A 17171-nucleotide genomic window follows, 5' to 3' on the forward strand; every position below is an offset into this window, starting at 1 on the left:
CAAGCAGTCCATGTGTTTCATGCAGCAGATATGAAATTTGTAACTAGCCAGGTCATATTGATTGTGCAGAACATGTTCCCTAAAGCTTCTCTAAAGTCTGTGGTATAATACGCGCATAAACATGCGTGCATTCCCTTCTGCGCCCTGTCATTGATTAGAGGCTCCTTTGAAATGGAAAACTTCACCTTTTAAAAAGGCTGTTACATTAGTTGATTCCTTTGCTTGCTTGAACTGGTTTCCACTGAACTTGAAGAAAGGAATGAGGGGGAGCGATGGGGACTCAAAGGGAAGGTGCTTGTCATTTACTGATAAAAACCTGAGCAGAAAATCGTTGCTGCTAAGGACACCTGATCCATAGGCATCTGTTATTTAAACTCTTGGCTTACTGATACACACATTCTCCCCCCAAAAAAAAGAAAAGAACAAAAAAATTAAAACAAAAAGCACAAGAGACCCTCCATAGGATAAGGTAATGTTGTTTGGTTTAGCACTTTGTAAAACATTTCTTTCCTTTTTTAGAGAGAGAATTGAATGAACAAAAGACTTCTCATAATTTCTTGAGCTGAATCCTCTGCTCTCAATACTTGAAAAAAATGTTATTTAACAGATATTGTGAAGCTTGATTGACAGGTGAAGTCTGAGCTGTAGCACTTCTGGATGCTAAACCTCTACCTTGAACCATTAAGTTTACACTTACATATTTTATTATGAAAGTGTTTGATTATATTTTACCCTACTTTCCATGGTTACTCAGCACCCAGCTGGGATTTTTATGTTTGCCTGCCTGAGGCTATACATCCTGTGTCATACAGTGCAGCGTGAAGCAATGAGCATATTTTTACGCGTACATTCTGCATGTGGAAGGAGGGAAGTGGTAACATAAGTACCTGTGTACAGTAGCAGGAATTTCTTGGGGAACTGGATTTCCTGTGCTCTCAGCTTGATTATTATATAGCTTATTTCATACTTTTTGTAATATGTGTAAAAATACTTTTTGAAGAGTAATTTCAAAATTTCTCACATCCTGCTCAAGCCATAGGACGTTGGGACCTGGGTCAGCATAAATGGAGAATGCTGTTCTAGGCAGCCCACTTCAGTTCTTGTCCCAGAATCAGTAACCAGCCTCTGTTGTTCAGTGCCCAGTCAATGAAAGTTTGTCAGTTCTGCCGACACGTCTTGTGTTCCTAGGCAGTAAGAAGTTGCATGTACTTTCACATGCATGACCTGTGTCTCAGCTCACAGGTCTTTGAAAGTACTGGGCCCTGAAGTAAGGCCCATTTACCTTAACAGGCTGGCAGAGGCAGCAGGAGCAGGCTGCACAGGACGGGGGGCAGAAGTCTCTTGGGGAAGCAGGAGCTGCTCACCTACACCTGCAGTTCACTGCTGCTGAATCCCAGCAATTACCATGACCTGGAGTGGAGGATACCGCATGAAAATGTAGTCTAATCAAGCTAGTCATTGAAACTTGCTATGCTTTTGAGGGGAAAGGGAATGCATGTTTTGCTCTTTGCTTCTGATGTAGCTACTCCGGGTTTTTCTTTGCTGTGATCAAAAGTAGGGGTTTGATTTTGTGTGTTTAATGAAGTCAGAGCTTCTTATAAACTCTGGTTACATCAGCCCCCAGAGGTAGGGCAGTGGTGATACCACAGTTGTCATAACCATTTGGCAAATAATGGAGGTGTATAGGCACTTGAGGATGTGCTTAGTAGCCAAAACTGCTGAATGGATTAGAAGTTATTTGTGTGGATCAAATAGAAACCCAACGTATCCCAATTGACCCCCTAAATCAGTCTCCTGAAGCTGCAGTGTGAAAAAGCAGCCGTCCATCCTGGCCATTAGTTTATATTCTTATTTCTGTAACCTAACGGAGAGGTCTGTCTGCCTATGTGAATACTCACCTATGCAAACAGTAACAGGAAAATACGTGTCACAGTAATTATTGAAATATGCACTTTTACTCCTGCAGAACTGAATGCTTCCTTACATAATTTTGAAAAAGCTTAGAAAGCCTACCTACTTTTAAGTGGTATTTTTCATGCTTATCCAGTTGGATATGTACATGTCAGGTTTTAGTCTTATATTAAAATAGTGAATTGGGAGCTCCTGAAAACCATTGAATTTAATGAAACCAGTTAATGACTTCACATTATTACTCTAGTAAGCACTCTCATAATGGGGCTACTTAAAGAAGCCTTATTTATTAGTGCAAATGTATATGGGTCAGAATTAATTTTAAAAAATTCTTTAATTGTTTTCCCCTTATAATTTTCACAGCGGTATGTAGTTAAATATTCATGATAATGCTGATGATATGCTAAAGGTCTGAAATAGATCGGGAGTCTCAAAATCAACACAGGTTATTTAACCCTTTTCATCTAATGCACCATTGGGGACTTGCTCAGTGAAATCCCAGAGCACTGGAATAATTAGAAGATAGTAATGAGGATTTAATTAGTCCTTGAGATATGCTGAAATAGGACCACTGAGAACTTTTCTGTTTGGACATGGATTGCAAGCAGAATTGATGCCGTTGCAGCTGCTGTGATGTGCTGGAAAATGTATTCTATTGCTGGAGGCAGTTTTGTGGCACAATTCTGTGCCTGTCAGATCTATGTGCAAAGTGCCCAGAGTACACACCTCCAAAACTGTTGAATTAGTAGCCTTCCTCTTCTCCATCACTTCCTCCCAGTACCTTTTCTTTTTTTCCTTTTTTTTTCATGTCATTCTTTCCCTTCTAGCTTTATTTCTGCCTGTTGTTGACATGATCCAGCTTTTGAGGATTGTTGTACAGTTGAATGCTCTATTAAAAACATATCACAGACAGGAACAGGGAGTAAGAAACTGAAGGCTTGTAGGAGTACAGGTGTTATATTAAGCAAAATCTGGATCTTTTTGACACAACGGCTTGTGAGCTTTATCCTCAGATCTAGTCCTCACTTAGTATTAGGTCTTCACAGAAGTGATATTTATCAGTAGCTGCAATGTAGTAAATTTAAATAGCTTTTTTGGCAGCCAAGATGTTATCCAGCAAGAGGTAGTAACAGATGGGATGTGATCAGGCATCTTGATGTTCTCTTTGTGCTTCCCTATAAACACTAAGCAGCAACTGAATTCCTGCAACTACAATTTCCTAATTTGCCCATTAGATTTCATATAGGTATTTTTCTCCCCGTTAACTGTTTTCTGAGCTTGCTTATTTGTACTCTGTCATCACATAAATTCCACTGTCATGTGTTTTCTTCTAACAAAATATGAGTGGTTTTGCAGGTGTGGAAGGCACAGAATACCAATCTAGTGGTTTGCACCTACAGTTCCTGATCAGATTTATGGCTTAATACTGACATTTGGTGGTAGAGAGTCTTTTCCCTGAAATCTATTTTCTCCTTAAAAAATAAACTAGAAGGAAGAAAATAGATCCAAGAATTCTTATTGCAACAAAAAAGATACTGTAGCTTGCTTTTAGATTTTAAAAAGAGCTTTTCCCTGAGAATATGTCTTTTGCTCTCATTTGGGGATTTGGGATCTATTCAGAGCACTGAGGAACTAGAGCAGGGTCAAATGTATAAATATATGTATATATGTATAAATATATATATGTATAAATATATATATGTATATATAAACATAACTACTCCTACATTTATACAGTCCTAAAATTACATTTGGCCCTTTGAAGGCAACTGCGAGGCTTATGTGGCCCCCGGCAAAAATGGGTTTGACACCCCTGAACTAGAGAATAAAATTATATTTGTCATTAAAATTCTTCTGCTTGCTATGTTAACGATGACAGCACTTAAGGCTAAATCAGATTTGGTAATAAGTTTACTTGGTGTAGACTGAAGTGTTTCAGGCTCTTAAAGAAAGATGCTTGAGACATGGACTGAGTGCAGAGACAGGTATGTCTGAGTGCCTCTTCTGCACATCACGTTCTCCAGGTGGGTCAGTGCGGAGGAGCCGAGCACCAGCTGGTATGCAGGAACAGTGTGCCAGGCTGGAAGGAAATCTTCATGTTCAGAAAGCTGGGCTTAGAGGAATTGTGCCCTCAAAAGCCAGAGGAATGTGTCACATAAGGAGGAAAAGCAGGCTTTAGCTGAAGCTGTCACATCTTTAGAAGGAGTTAATTCATTGCAAGGCTAGCTCTGTAAAACATCCATTTTTCATCTCAAGTCATATGATAAAACAGGAACATGATGCATTGGAACATCCAGAGCTGATCTGCATGAGAAGACAGAGCCATGCAGTACAGACATGCACTAAACTTCTGTGGTGACTCAAAAAGTTATGTTAGTTTCTCAGGTTAGTGAGCACCAAGTTTATCAACAGTCTTTAAAAAAAGATCAGGCCATCATTATTTTTTACCACTGTGTTTTTAATTTGATTGTAAAAATGGAAGTGTAGTGCACTGAAATATAGTGTTGGTGTGATGAGCAGGCTTTTTAAATGTATGCACTCTGTTTTCCTTTGCTGTTTTAATTGCAATAGCACTCAAGACCCCCATTTTTCTACCTGTTTGTAGTGTACCACATCATGTAGCAATGCACAGCAAAAAGCTTACAGTATGTCTACTTTGACTAGTAATCGAGATCTTTGGAATGAAAGGTTACTGGTTCTCACTGTGAGCTGTGGGAGTGAATAGTTTTGTCTGTCTCAGGCATTGCAGGAAGACCTGCTTTTCTTGCCCAAAAGTATTAGAAATGATGTTACTCTGCCAAACCAGGTTAATTCTTAAAGAAATCAGTTGCCATTTCAGGATGCTAGTTTCAGACTGTCCTTGGATTTTAAACATACACGAGCCAGTTTCAGCTTTAGGTTGATCTGATTATTTGTGGCCTACACTAAATCTACAGCAGTATTGGCCATCTGCAGGAAGAACTGAAAGAGGAAAAGGTATGATTTACATATGATAAGCCATGCTGGGGGAGTGAAAACTGCAGAAGTAGGATTTGAAGTAGATAATAATATCTGTGCAATCAAAACCCAGAATCAGGTCTCCCAAGTAAATTTTGTATACCAGTAGCTGGTCGTTCCTTTCTTCATGCTGATGTGAAATCTTGTTATACTTGGTGATAAATCTTTATTTCATTTTTTTAAAACTAAATTGGGGATTCTCTTTTTGAGATTAGGGAGCAGAATTGAATTATTCTGAGAGAGTTTATGTATTTGCCAGCAGAGAGACTTCTCAGTAGAAAAGTTTCCACTGACTTCATTAAGCAGCCATCAGATTCCCTGCCTCTGGGCTCGGAGCAAGATAAGCCACAAGCAGACGCTGATGAAGAACTTGATGAAGTGACAGTCGACATTCCTGTTCCCAGGCTCCATGTACAGTTCCTGGGGACGATCCCTGTCCCTGGGACAGCTTCCTGTCACGGCCTGTAAACCAGGAGTGCCGGTGCTCTGCCTGTTTAACAGCACAGTCGTTTCCAGGCCGCTCTGCTCCCTCAGCACCTCAGTTACACTTTTTATGAAGCTTCTCTAAAAATAAAGAACTTCTGGTCTCAGACCCTTTATGTCTTTTTAATTTAATATATAGGGCAGTGAGCTGAAATCTATATCATGTATATATTATAGCTATCACTGGATAGTTCCCATACCAAAGGATCCCAAAAGGCTGCAGAATAAATGCTCGTCAGGGAACAGCTGCAAATCGAGGAAGGAAAGAATCAGTAAATTGTAACTCGTGGTAAAATAAGAGCAAGACAAAGGCATTTTGGAACTGAGGACAACATGCTGATTTTGTATTTTTGAAAAAATATTATTATTTATTTTATGTGTGCGCAAGACAGAAAAGACACCATGTGTATTTTAGTCCTGTTCACAAAATCTATCTATATATATCGTGGTATCCAATATATTAATTTCATTAAAAGGAAGATCTGAGTTGATCCATGGAAGCTTTGAATGGGAGTCTCCAGGGAGGGTAAATTTTTCAAACTGTAAATTTAGACCATTAAGTCCACAGGCCTTGCACATTACACTCTGAAAAAAGCCATTCCTTCTTTGCTCTCGACCATGATTTTGGCAAATATATGTGTTATTGGGGAAACTCAGACAAGTGTCAATTGTATACAGCAGATGGATTCCTCATGTTTTTCATGTTGCTGCTCATATTAATTCCAACAGCCCAAGCCACCTACTGAAATCAAGGATTCGCTTCCAGAGCAACTGGGAGGGCGGCGTGTGGGGCTTTTGTACTACAGTTCACTGTTACCCTGATTTTCTGAGCGTATAGTAAAAGCATCTTGTGTAAGGCATCATACAGTAACAAATTACGTTTAAAATGGTGTGGGAGCAATGTTTTTTTGTTCTATCTGTGCATCAACATCTCCACAAATGTCTATACTTCTCTGCCCTCGGTGTAGCACTTAAAATTTACATCAGAGAGCGTTACGCAAGGTTTGCATTAGGAAAGGCTGGATATTTCTTGCCCAGCTACCATCTGGGTAATCTGTCTGATCCTTCCCCAGATTCTAATTTATCAATGATAGATTATACGAATTTCAAGGCTAGGCAGTAGCAGAGGGAGGTTTAGGGGTGGGAAAAATTTAAACATTATTGCATGCTATACATAGACTGGGTTTTGTAATATCAGAGAGAGAGGCAGAGGAGATTCAGCCAGTTAACCTAATAGCACAGCTGGTAAAACACTAGGGGGTCTGGGTTAAAACCTTAGCTAGGTCATTAGTTTCCATCTTCCCCAAAGCTATTCACATTGTGAAGGGAAGCAGTCAAACAAATAAACAGTGTGGAGACTCTAAGAGAGATATTAAGGCATAATAAGAAAATACTTTAAAAAAAAAAAAAATAAAACCAATCCAGCACTTTTTCTTAAACAGAACATTGATCCTTGTGCGAAAAGAAGAAATACTGCAGTGATCTTTGCAGGAAGCCCCGATTTTGCTAAGGCGATGTTTTCTGTAACTGCTGTGTCACGTAGTCAAAGAAACATCCTTTGCTGAATGAGTGTGAAGAAATGTGTTGGTCTTTCTGCAGATATTGGTAGATGCCAACATGAAAATGTCCGAGTACCAAAGGGAAACCATGTCACTGTTACTCTGGCCCAGACAACTTCAGATGTTTTTAGTGACACCCTGATGGACTTGGAGAAGACAACGAGGTTTTTATGTGGGCTGAAGAAAGAGCTCAATGTAGAAATTAATTTTTTTTTTCATGGTTAATGGGGAAACAACAAAAAGCTTTCTCCTAAAAACTCTTTGGTACTTTTTTAAAAAGTAGATTGTGATTGGACAAAGAAATGAGAATTTTTGAATTATTATTTTTTTTTAGCTTTTGTATGAGTAAAAAGTAATTATCAAGAAGATTGTTAACCTTCTTGTTAGAGGCTGAAGAATAAGCCTTTTAATTTCTTCGATGTCAGTGGTCTCAGTACGTTTTCTTTTTATGCTGTTACCCTTCAGTTGCCGAAGTTGCTTGTCAGCAGAAGCGTTCTCTCAGTACCAGGGATATTAGCAAAGATCTAGTATATTTAATACCAAAGTATTACTCATGTCAGTGGGGCTGCTTGGAACAGGTTCATACCAGAGCCATCCGAAGATAATGTATTGGTGCAGTGCTATAACTTAGCTGTGCTAAATATGGATCAGAATCTTGTTTGCCATCTGTTTGTGAAGGCGTTTTTTTGTTTTGTTGGGGTTTTTTTGTTTTTTTTTTTACCAGCCTATTAATTGGACAGGAATACTGAGAGTTAGTATTTGCATCATCTAAATGAGGTTTACACTACAAGCTGATCTACTCATGCTCAGCAACCCATCACCTCGTAGTGTATATTACTAGGTCGGATGTTCCATGGTATGACAAATGTAGGTTTCATATGTGCTGCAACCAGTCCAGGTGGGCATATCAAGTAAGGCTGGCTTCTGGAAAGTGAGAAGAAGAGCTGAGGAAAGTACATTATCATGAACGTAAAGAAATCTTGTGCTTGTTACTCTGGAGGCCACTTTTCTTATGCCACCTGCAGGGTTTCACTTTATTTACTTGAGTTGTATTCTGGTACATGGGTCAAACCTTCTCCAGTTTCTTCATTCCTGTTAGTTGTTTAGACTTCTATAAAATGTTTGGCTCCTTAGATTTTTTTTTTCCAGTATTTAAATCCCTCTCACTGTGTCGTTTGAAATGTATATTTTAAGGAGGTGCCATGGCATTCTTTGCCAGTGACAGTAGTTTGTGACCAGGTAGCACTGTCCCCCCAACAAGCAATGGCCCAGTGGTATTTTCTTATCTCCTGCGGTCTGTACGCTGCTCATCTCCAGGTTCGACCACACCATTTGGAAATGTTTGTTCCAGCAACATCAACAGTCCTTACAGTCAACCTGGTTGCATATTTAGGGTCCTGGTACACCAGGTTTATGTGAGAGTAGTGAACTCGTTCAATTACTAAAACACTTTATGAACATGCGAATCTTGTTCTGTTGGATGTTTCCTTTCAGTGCTCTGAGGTGCTGACTGGGGACACGTTTAACTGGGCAAAAACCCAGACATGGGTCACCAGTCCAAAGACTTCCTGAGCTGTCCATGCCATGCGAGACGGGTGGGACGGGCAGAGTTTCAGTCTCACTGTGACCTTACTGAGCATCCTGCTCTGCTAACAGGTCGCCAAATTTTATTATATCCACTGCACGGAATATTGGCTTTTGTTTGCTCAGCTTTGCCCTGCCATTTTTATCTCAGCATTGTTCACCCATGGACAAGCTACATTTCGGAGTTGCCATTTTAGATCCATCTCAATTCTGTTGTATTCTCTGGTGGAAATCGTGAGATAGCGATTGCAGCCCAAACAGCATCCGAGGAAGGAAAGTCAGCCAAAAACTGTGTCATGGGTGTGCAAACATTTGCTCTTTTTTCTCAAGGGTGCTGGCCAGTGCCTTGCTGACATACTAAACATTGGAAATTTGTGTGATTCCCCCGCACACAAGCTTTTCCTTAATAGGTAGTGGAAAATATCTCTTTTCACTTTTTTTTTTTTTTTGAGCTGATTTGTAAGTAGGTAATTTCATGTTATTTTTCTCTAATTATTTGATGATTAGCAAATGCATCCAGTCTGTTTCTGCTTTCCTTATCCCATGATTTTCAGAGTAATAAGCCTGTCTAGCCCCTTTTTTAGCCCTTGAACAAGGAAACTTCCCTATTCCTAACTCAGAAGAGCTCCTCAATGGCTTTGGTCCTGTGCTCTGTCATTAAGCTTGCCTCTCTAGAAAGAGCGATAGCCTGATATACTTTATCGTACAGAAGTTCTTTTTTACAAAGTACTGTTGCAAGTTGTGTCTTTCCTCATGTTTTATTTATCAGATGTGTAATCTAATTATGATCTGCTATCGCTGTAAACTCCGAAGTTTTCCTGAGCTTAAAATGAGTAAGTGTTCCATGTGTTTTCAGGTTTAATTCATTCATGAAAATCAATGCACTACTCCTGGCTAGATCAAAAGACCGCGGGTTCAGTGTGTGCCAGCAGACAGTTGCTGTGCATCAGTTGATGGGCAATAACTTGGTACTTTGCTGCCGCTTCCTTTGTGTTGGAGCTCCTGCTTTCCTGGAAAGGTGTTTGGGTTTTTTTTTTTCATATTCAAGCCAAGTCTTTAAAATATCAGAAGAATCCGTTTCAGATTTTGCAGCAACACCCAGGACATTCGGTGGGTGTTTTTCGTGGTTGGTGCTAAGGAGATTATATTCAGCAAACAGATGATTTTGTGTTGGTCGGTGTGCAAATGTAATTAAGACAACTTTAGTGCATAATTTCATGAAACTTTAGTAATTTACTGTTGTTCATCTGGTTTGTATATAAATATGATAAGGGAAAACCAAGATTTTACACATCATAAATGGTATTAGCTATTTGATATGTATTACCCGATATTAATACTATATAGGACAACAGAAGCTTCATTTCTGTGTTTTCCTTTATCAAAGGAGCAGAAACACTTCTGTCATAAGCCTTACCTATTTAGTAACATTTCTCTACATTTTGCTAAAAAGAAAGAAGAAAATAAGCTACCTGACCATCTTTAAATGTTGTACATGTGTTCTATTTGAACATGCAGACATATTTTTTTATAGTTCTGGTGGTAAATAGTATGCTACTGTTCCATTTAGACCTAAGAAGCACAAAGGTGACTCTACAGCTTTAAATTGTGTTTTAATAAAGACAACCATTCTTTAGGTATGTAAATGTAGTATAAAAAAATAACGAAAAAGGAAGAGGCTTTTGGCAGGCTCACTTTATTCAGCCATTCCTGAAATAGCTTAGTTTGCCAAAATCCACTCACGTGTTTTTTCAATAAGTAATCTCCTGTTGTGTTGGCAAGTAAAGCAGCATCTGTAGCTCTTCTATCACTAATATTAAAGGAAGGGAGAATATTTGTTCACTGATGAACATGTTGCCATTGCAATCTTTAAAGTCTTAATTCGTGGCTGTTTTGCAGCATTTTATTTGAAAGACAACCCCACCTTGTTGTCATCGAAGAAGTTGACATGTCAGATGCAGTCTGGCTGTTTAATCACTCCACCAGCTTTACTCCAGTGCAGCTCTAATGTAATCCTGCTTCCCTTCTTTACAAAAATAAACTTTATCTTAGATCTAATTTTCTGGAAAGAAAATTTATTTCTTTTTGTATGTCTTATAAAACGAACACTAGGGAAAATGTGTGTAAATAAGGAAAAATGAGTGTATGCCAGCTGCTCCCTTTCATTTCTGATAAGATTTCTAGGAGTGATGTTGTTTTCTCTCTATGATGCAAGAATGTTAATGGTTTGGCCAGGAACCCCTTTTCTCTCTAAGACATCTGAGCTTTCTGCAAATATTTGAAGCACTTCAAGCTCATGCACTGATCTCTGAATGTTCACTGGGCTCTCACGAAGGTAAATGAGAATAAACTTCTCTTTCTCATGATGAAATTCAGATCCCAGTAAGAACCTGATCTTGCTTTCTTCTCCATGTCACATCTATAGCTGAAATTACTCTTCTGCTCTCTGGAAGGAAGCTGGAGCAGGTCCTATTTTAAGGCCATGCTTCAACATACCGTACAGACAGTGATAGAAGGTGATATGGCACAGATATTCTTCCTGAATTTCAAGCTTCTTTTTTTCTGAATTCTTTACCTGTCCATGCTCAAGAGAAGACAGCAAAGCCAACCTCATTTGAGGGATCTCATGCTCTCTGAGATGATGAAACTCATGCCTCACATCAAAAGCTGTTAAGGAGCCCGTTCCATTCTTCTTGTGTTAATGAACATCTCTGTAAACTAAGACCGGAGCATGAGTTTGAGTAGTTTCCCACAGCTATCTCTGCTGTTGAATGCCTGGCGTGCCCCATGGCATGGTTTTGACTGAGCCCCAACCCCGGGCATGGATGAGGCAGCACAAGGCACTGCGCACAGGAGTCATACAGACTGCCACGACTGCGTGGGAGGGTTTAGCTGGATGGACATGAGGGTGGCACATGGCTTTGCAGGCCAGGGAATCATCCCGGTGTGTTTTATTTATGACTCTACACATAGCCACACAAGTCCGCTCCACAAAAACGGATTAAGAGAAGTTTCCTGAAGAAGAGGCCATTTGAGTGGAAACATCTATTTCACTTATTGCTCTAGTCCCTTCAGGAGCCCTTCTGACACAGCAGAGCTGGCTAAAACTGATATTCTCCATTAGACATTAGTCCATATTCTCCATTAGATTCAACAACCACGGGTCCCTCTGCATCACTACTGGAAATCACTACAGCCCACGCAAATGATAGCTTTTCAGCACGTCATCTATCGTTGTGGTATTAAGTACTGCCCGCAATAATAACTGGGCCAAAAAACCTTTATCGCTAGCACAGTGTTTGGAAAGTTATCTCATATAGATTAAAAGGCCCACAGTGAACAGAAAACCCTCACTTCTGTACTAGATACAAGAGTAACTTTACTATCTTTATAATAAAAAACTTAGTGTGACCAGTACAAAATTTTTCATTTAAATGGATCCCGCGAGTGTGATGTATATGGTGTATGTGTGTTGGGAATGTGAGCATTTATTTCATACAGACATACGATTGTATTAGGTTTCTAAATTAGTTACAGCACTGTCGGCAGAAGGCATAGGCTTTGTGATAAGATTTGTGTGCAGAGTTTGAACTATTCTAAAAATCGAAGGGATTTCGATTTCAAAGTAAAGTTTCAAAGTAAAGCCAAGTGGAGAAGGTCATGTGAGCTTTCCATTGCAGAAGTGTGGACTTTTCCAAACAGTACAGGCCAGTTTCCAAGCCGCCATTTCACCCTTGGTTCTTTGCTGTGCCACATGCGTGTGGCCCAGCTGCCTCCAGAGCCGCTCTTTGAGGGGACTTGGAGGTTCAGGTGTGATCAAATCCTGTGTCTTGGGGCTTGCACAAAGATCAGGACAACTCTGTGTATATTCTGCCAAACCTTTCAGTTGTTAGAGTTTTAGCACATTATGGGTTGAGCTGTTCATAGCACAAAAGAACTGGGCACAAGGAGGTGCAAGATCATCTCACTAGGTCTCACTAGGTCTCTTGCTGCAGCTTTTGAACCTTAAATTAAATTTGGATTCATTACTACATTTACAAAAGGGAAAAAGGAGAGAATGCAATACAGGTGTGCTGGGCGTAGGCAAGAAGAAGGACCTAGAGCACAAATACATACTAAAATGACATTTTTTTCTGGCTTATATTAGAAGTCTTCACATAAAGGGAAATTTTAGATCCTGAGTGTTTGTGGGCAATAGGATTATTTACAGTGGATTTCTATATGCTTAAGTTATGCATTTTGGTAGCCACATATAATTTTGGAAGTTATGATACCACCACAATAAGTCATCAGGCAAATTCCATACTACTTATTAGGTAATGCAGATAATTGCCTCTATTTTTTTTTTCCTAAAGTTTTCTTTAATTTTAAAATCGGCAGCCATTTGTAACTAGGCAGGACTGCCCTTTCCTTTACAAGTAAGAGCTCTTGAGACCTGTATACAGGTTTTGATTGTTGAGATAGCTTTGCTGATTTGTAGATGGATTTGTTTCTGTTCATATAAACAATAGCAGTTTTCTGGGTATTTTTAGTCTAAAAATAACTAAAGAGGGTTGTTTTTTTGTTAATGCCAAAGATCTCTTAAATAAAGTTACCTGAATATTAATTTTTGCTTTGGCGCTTTTTTCCCCTTTAGGTTTTATGACAGGCATACAGAGGAACCCCCAAATGTCACAGTATGGACCTCAGCAAACTGGACCTTCCATGTCACCACACCCCTCACCTGGAGGCCAGGTGCATCCTGGAATCGGTAGCTTTCAGCAGAGTAATTCAAGTGGTACTTATGGGCCCCAGATGAGCCAGTATGGACCACAAGGTAAAATGCTTGCTGGTAATACAGATGATGATTTTAATTATATATATTTGTAAAAAATATATGTACATATAGTGTATGTAGGTAGGTATATGATTTCTTAAAAACAAACAAAAAAGAAAAAAACCACAAACAACAAACTGCCCCAGAAAAACACTTAAACATACAAAACTGTCATTCAGAGTTGGAGCTGCACGTTGTGGAAGAAGCTGCTTCTGTTATTAGCACCTTTCTCTGTATAAAAATAGCAACCTTAAACTGGGCAAGGAAATGATGAATCTGTTGCTTTGCCGGGGCCATTGTTTAGGAGCCCAAGCGTGTCATCTCTACGACAAGGCCGCATTTGACCGAGCATGGAATAAGGGTCACAGCACCAATCCCAAAATAGGACTTCTTTTCTTAGATGGAATCCCAAGGCCAATATGAAATTGCGTGGTGACTGTGAGGGTTAAAGTCTTCTAACGAACATAATAATATAGTGGTGACTGTGGGAATATAATATTGAGCTCTAATGCATACGGTTTGTGAATCTTAACTAACCCTTCAGAGTGAGAGAGACAGTTCCTTTTATTTTGCTTGTTTGACAGAATTGCTGGAAGACTAAAAAATAGCGTACACAATTTCTGCCCCTGGACATTGAACCCATACATCCTTGAACTTGTCTATTGTTTTGCCTTCAATGGATAACCTTTATAAAGTATGCATCTGCTTAGGGGTTTAATGAACTTGAAGTCAAGCCACAGAATATATAAAGGGCAGTATTTTCTTTAGAAAATACAGAAGCTTTTCTATTTCAGCACTTCCTACTATTGCTTTCTTACTTAAAATCCTCAAAAAGGATGGGAGCTAGTGATGGGAAATTCTGTAAGGGCTCGGTGGCTTGCCCATGCTAACAAGGATGGTTATTTTAGTCTCCGGAGTTTCTGAGAACTAGTTCTGATGTTTGTTTGCAGGGAGCCTTGCAGCCCTGTGCAGCGTTCCTTTCTGTTTCATCTCTGAGTCGCATTTGTTGTAGTATTCTGAGCACAGGGCTACAAGCCAAGATTTCCCAGTTTCTAATTTTGGCTCTGCCTTTTACACCATCTTTCAACTTAGGCGAGTAGATTCATTTCTCTGCTTCGCTTTCCTTAACTGTGAAATGGGGCTAGTAATGCCTTATAGCCATGTGTGAAGATTAATTACCTAACTCCAGTTGACTAGTGCTTTCCTTTTATTTGGAAAGCATTTTGTAGCCATAAAATGCTGTCCAAGTGCTTATTTTTATCTGCACTGTGAGCAACTAGCTTAACTGGTAAAAATCCAGTGGATTTATGACGTGCTGTCCTGACTTCCCGCTGTACTGCTGCTGCTGAGATTCCGAACCCTGGGAATAGTGCGTGTCAAGTGCAGTAAAACATTAGCCATCCACACTGATTGAATGGAAAGGTTTTTGTACTAAATCAATGCATTTAAGTAACACGCGGAATACCACTTTCTTTTTTGCTTGAGTTCAGCAGTTCTTTTCCTCCCTCTGTAGATGAAAGTGCCTGTGTAATGATTTTATGGGTCGTGGTCAGGAAGAAAAGGCTATTAAAAAGTGAACTTGAGGGGCAGGAAGAAAATGAGCATCATTGTCATTAACAGGCCGTTTCAGAAGGGTCTGGTGAATAGTGTGATGGATGAAAAGCGTGTTCTTCTGCCAGTTCTTGGAGAGTACCGGTGATCCTGTGCGCCGGTCATCATAAAATTAGGGCCCTGTAGACTTTCAGCTCTGCAGGTAACAAATAAAGCAGAAGAACACTACATTTTCACCAGGCTAATGTCACTATTAATAAAATCTTAGAATGAAGATGGTGTTATTTCAATGTCATGTATTCACCTAGATGTAATAGTGTTTTAAATTTTTTCAAGGCCAGGCTGTATGGGGCTTTGAGCAACCTGGGGTAGAGGAAGGCATCCTTGGCCATGGCAAGGTGGTTGGAACTAGATGATCTTTAAGGTCCCTTCCAACCCAGACCATTCTGTGGTTCTATAATTTGTAATTTCCTCTCTTCATATACCCTCCTACAAAGCACAATTATATGCCAGCAATGACGAATATATAATAATGTTACCCCATTTGCCTTTTATTGCCAAAATAGCAAATATATTAAAAATTAACTAGGTTGCAACAGAGTTCTTAAATTATTAAACTAAAATTATTTTCAAGGATTTTATTTGCTTTTTGTGTTTGCTTCACATAGGCCTTCTGCCAGAATATTGTTAAGCATAGGCTGAGTTCGACAGGACTGCTTGAATTTTTATATATGTGTCAAAGTATTCTGCAACATGAAGCTTTAAGTTTAAGTGCCAGATTTCACTGTGTGTTGTCCTGAAAACTGTTGCTCAGGGCTCATGTCCTTTCTCTGCAGTGGAATTGGTCACCATAGTCAAGACTACACCAGTAAGTTTGGGTTGGAGGAATTAGCCTGCAGTTCATGAGAGCAGAATGATCCGTTTCATGGATATGGTTGATTTATTTGGTTTTCATATGTTTACATGACACTTAGATCTATAATAAGAGTAGAATATATTTTCCCAGGAAGCAATTCTGTACTGGCGACCTAGTGCAATCCTGTGAAACCATTTCCTGCAAAAATGAAAAGTGGCTTTGGCTCCACGCTTCTGTGTCTGTGATACAACACAGGAGCATGCAGTACAGAACATTAGTTTTAATTTTGTATTAAATCCCAGCATTTTCCTGCCCTCAAGAATTAAAAAAAAAAAAGGCAGAGCGAGGATGGCAGTTGTTACAGGATAAAACAGTCTCTTTGGTTTGCATTTGGACAACATCTAGCCCAGGGGCTAATGAAGCTCTGGTCTATGACCCGAGCATCAAACTGCTGCCACAGTAAAATGTCCCTTAAATGCACTCTGGAGAGCAGTCAGATGCTGTAGTCAGTTGGCTCTTTTAAGACTGAGGCAGAGAAAAACTTCCTGTGGATCAGTAGAACGTATCAGAAATGCACCCTGTCTCCCTGACTTTTCCTACTTAATTCATAGAATCATAGAATTATTTCAGTTGGAAGAGACTCTCAGGATCATCGAGTCCAACCATAACCTAACCTAACTCTAGCACTAATTCAGCAGTAAAACCGTTGTGTTTGGGTGTAGCAAAGAGAGAAACCACTACTGAATATCTTTGAACCACAACCACAGAACTTCACAGTAACGTTAAACTCCCTTTTTTTTTTTTTGTGGTGAAGTAATATGAATTGGCTATTTGTGCTTTGTGATCTTTAATGTTGTTGGACTCATTTCACAAAAGCACTTTGCTTTCTAGGTCTCGCAGGTTTTAATCCTACTTTTTAAAGTGGTAGCATCTTCAGAATGGGATGCATTTAGTACCTCAAGGGTCTGGACCTCAGAATCCAGACCCACATACGCTACAGCCTGTGGAGTTAAGACTTAAATATCAAGTGTATCTACTGAAGTTCCCTAGGTAAAATAATTTCAGAGGAATTCAGAACAATACATTTCAATTGTCTGTACAAGAAAAACTTGGTTTTAAGATACTATTTTTAATATTGTGAATCGCACCTGTGTCTCTAAAGCAGAGAGTAAAACTAGCAGGTAGTTCGCAAATTTCCCTCTTTTGGGCTTGCCTAGAAATGGCAAGATGTCAGAGCACTTTGTTCAGCAAACCTGGACAAAGTGGACCAGAGTGTCAGCAACAAGTGTGCACATCTGTCTTTGGCAGGTTGTTAGTAGGCTTTTTTGTATTTTATCTTCATTACACTCTTGGTGTTTCGCTTTGTTTTGTTTTTTCTTCCTGATTCCATTTGCTGCTTTGGTTTTTGGTGTCA

General features: G+C 39.5%; 1 protein-coding gene across 7 annotated transcripts in view; it reads left to right on the forward strand.

Annotated features, from left to right (window-relative positions):
* The window catches only part of ARID1B (AT-rich interaction domain 1B), a 330843-nt gene that overhangs the window by 250056 nt on the left and 63616 nt on the right, over positions 1–17171 (forward strand). For 6 of the 7 annotated variants that reach the window (XM_082048491.1, XM_082048493.1, XM_082048495.1 and 3 more), the window contains one exon: positions 13171–13350. The exons of the other annotated variant lie outside the window; for it this stretch is intronic. In XM_082048491.1, coding sequence (XP_081904617.1) covers positions 13171–13350 — 180 coding nt within the window. The remainder of the gene's footprint in view (positions 1–13170; positions 13351–17171) is intronic. 7 annotated transcript variants of the gene reach the window in all.

The sequence above is a fragment of the Streptopelia decaocto genome (assembly GCF_964273445.1).
Source record: "Streptopelia decaocto genome assembly, chromosome: 3".
In the NCBI taxonomy this organism is placed as follows: domain Eukaryota; kingdom Metazoa; phylum Chordata; class Aves; order Columbiformes; family Columbidae; genus Streptopelia; species Streptopelia decaocto.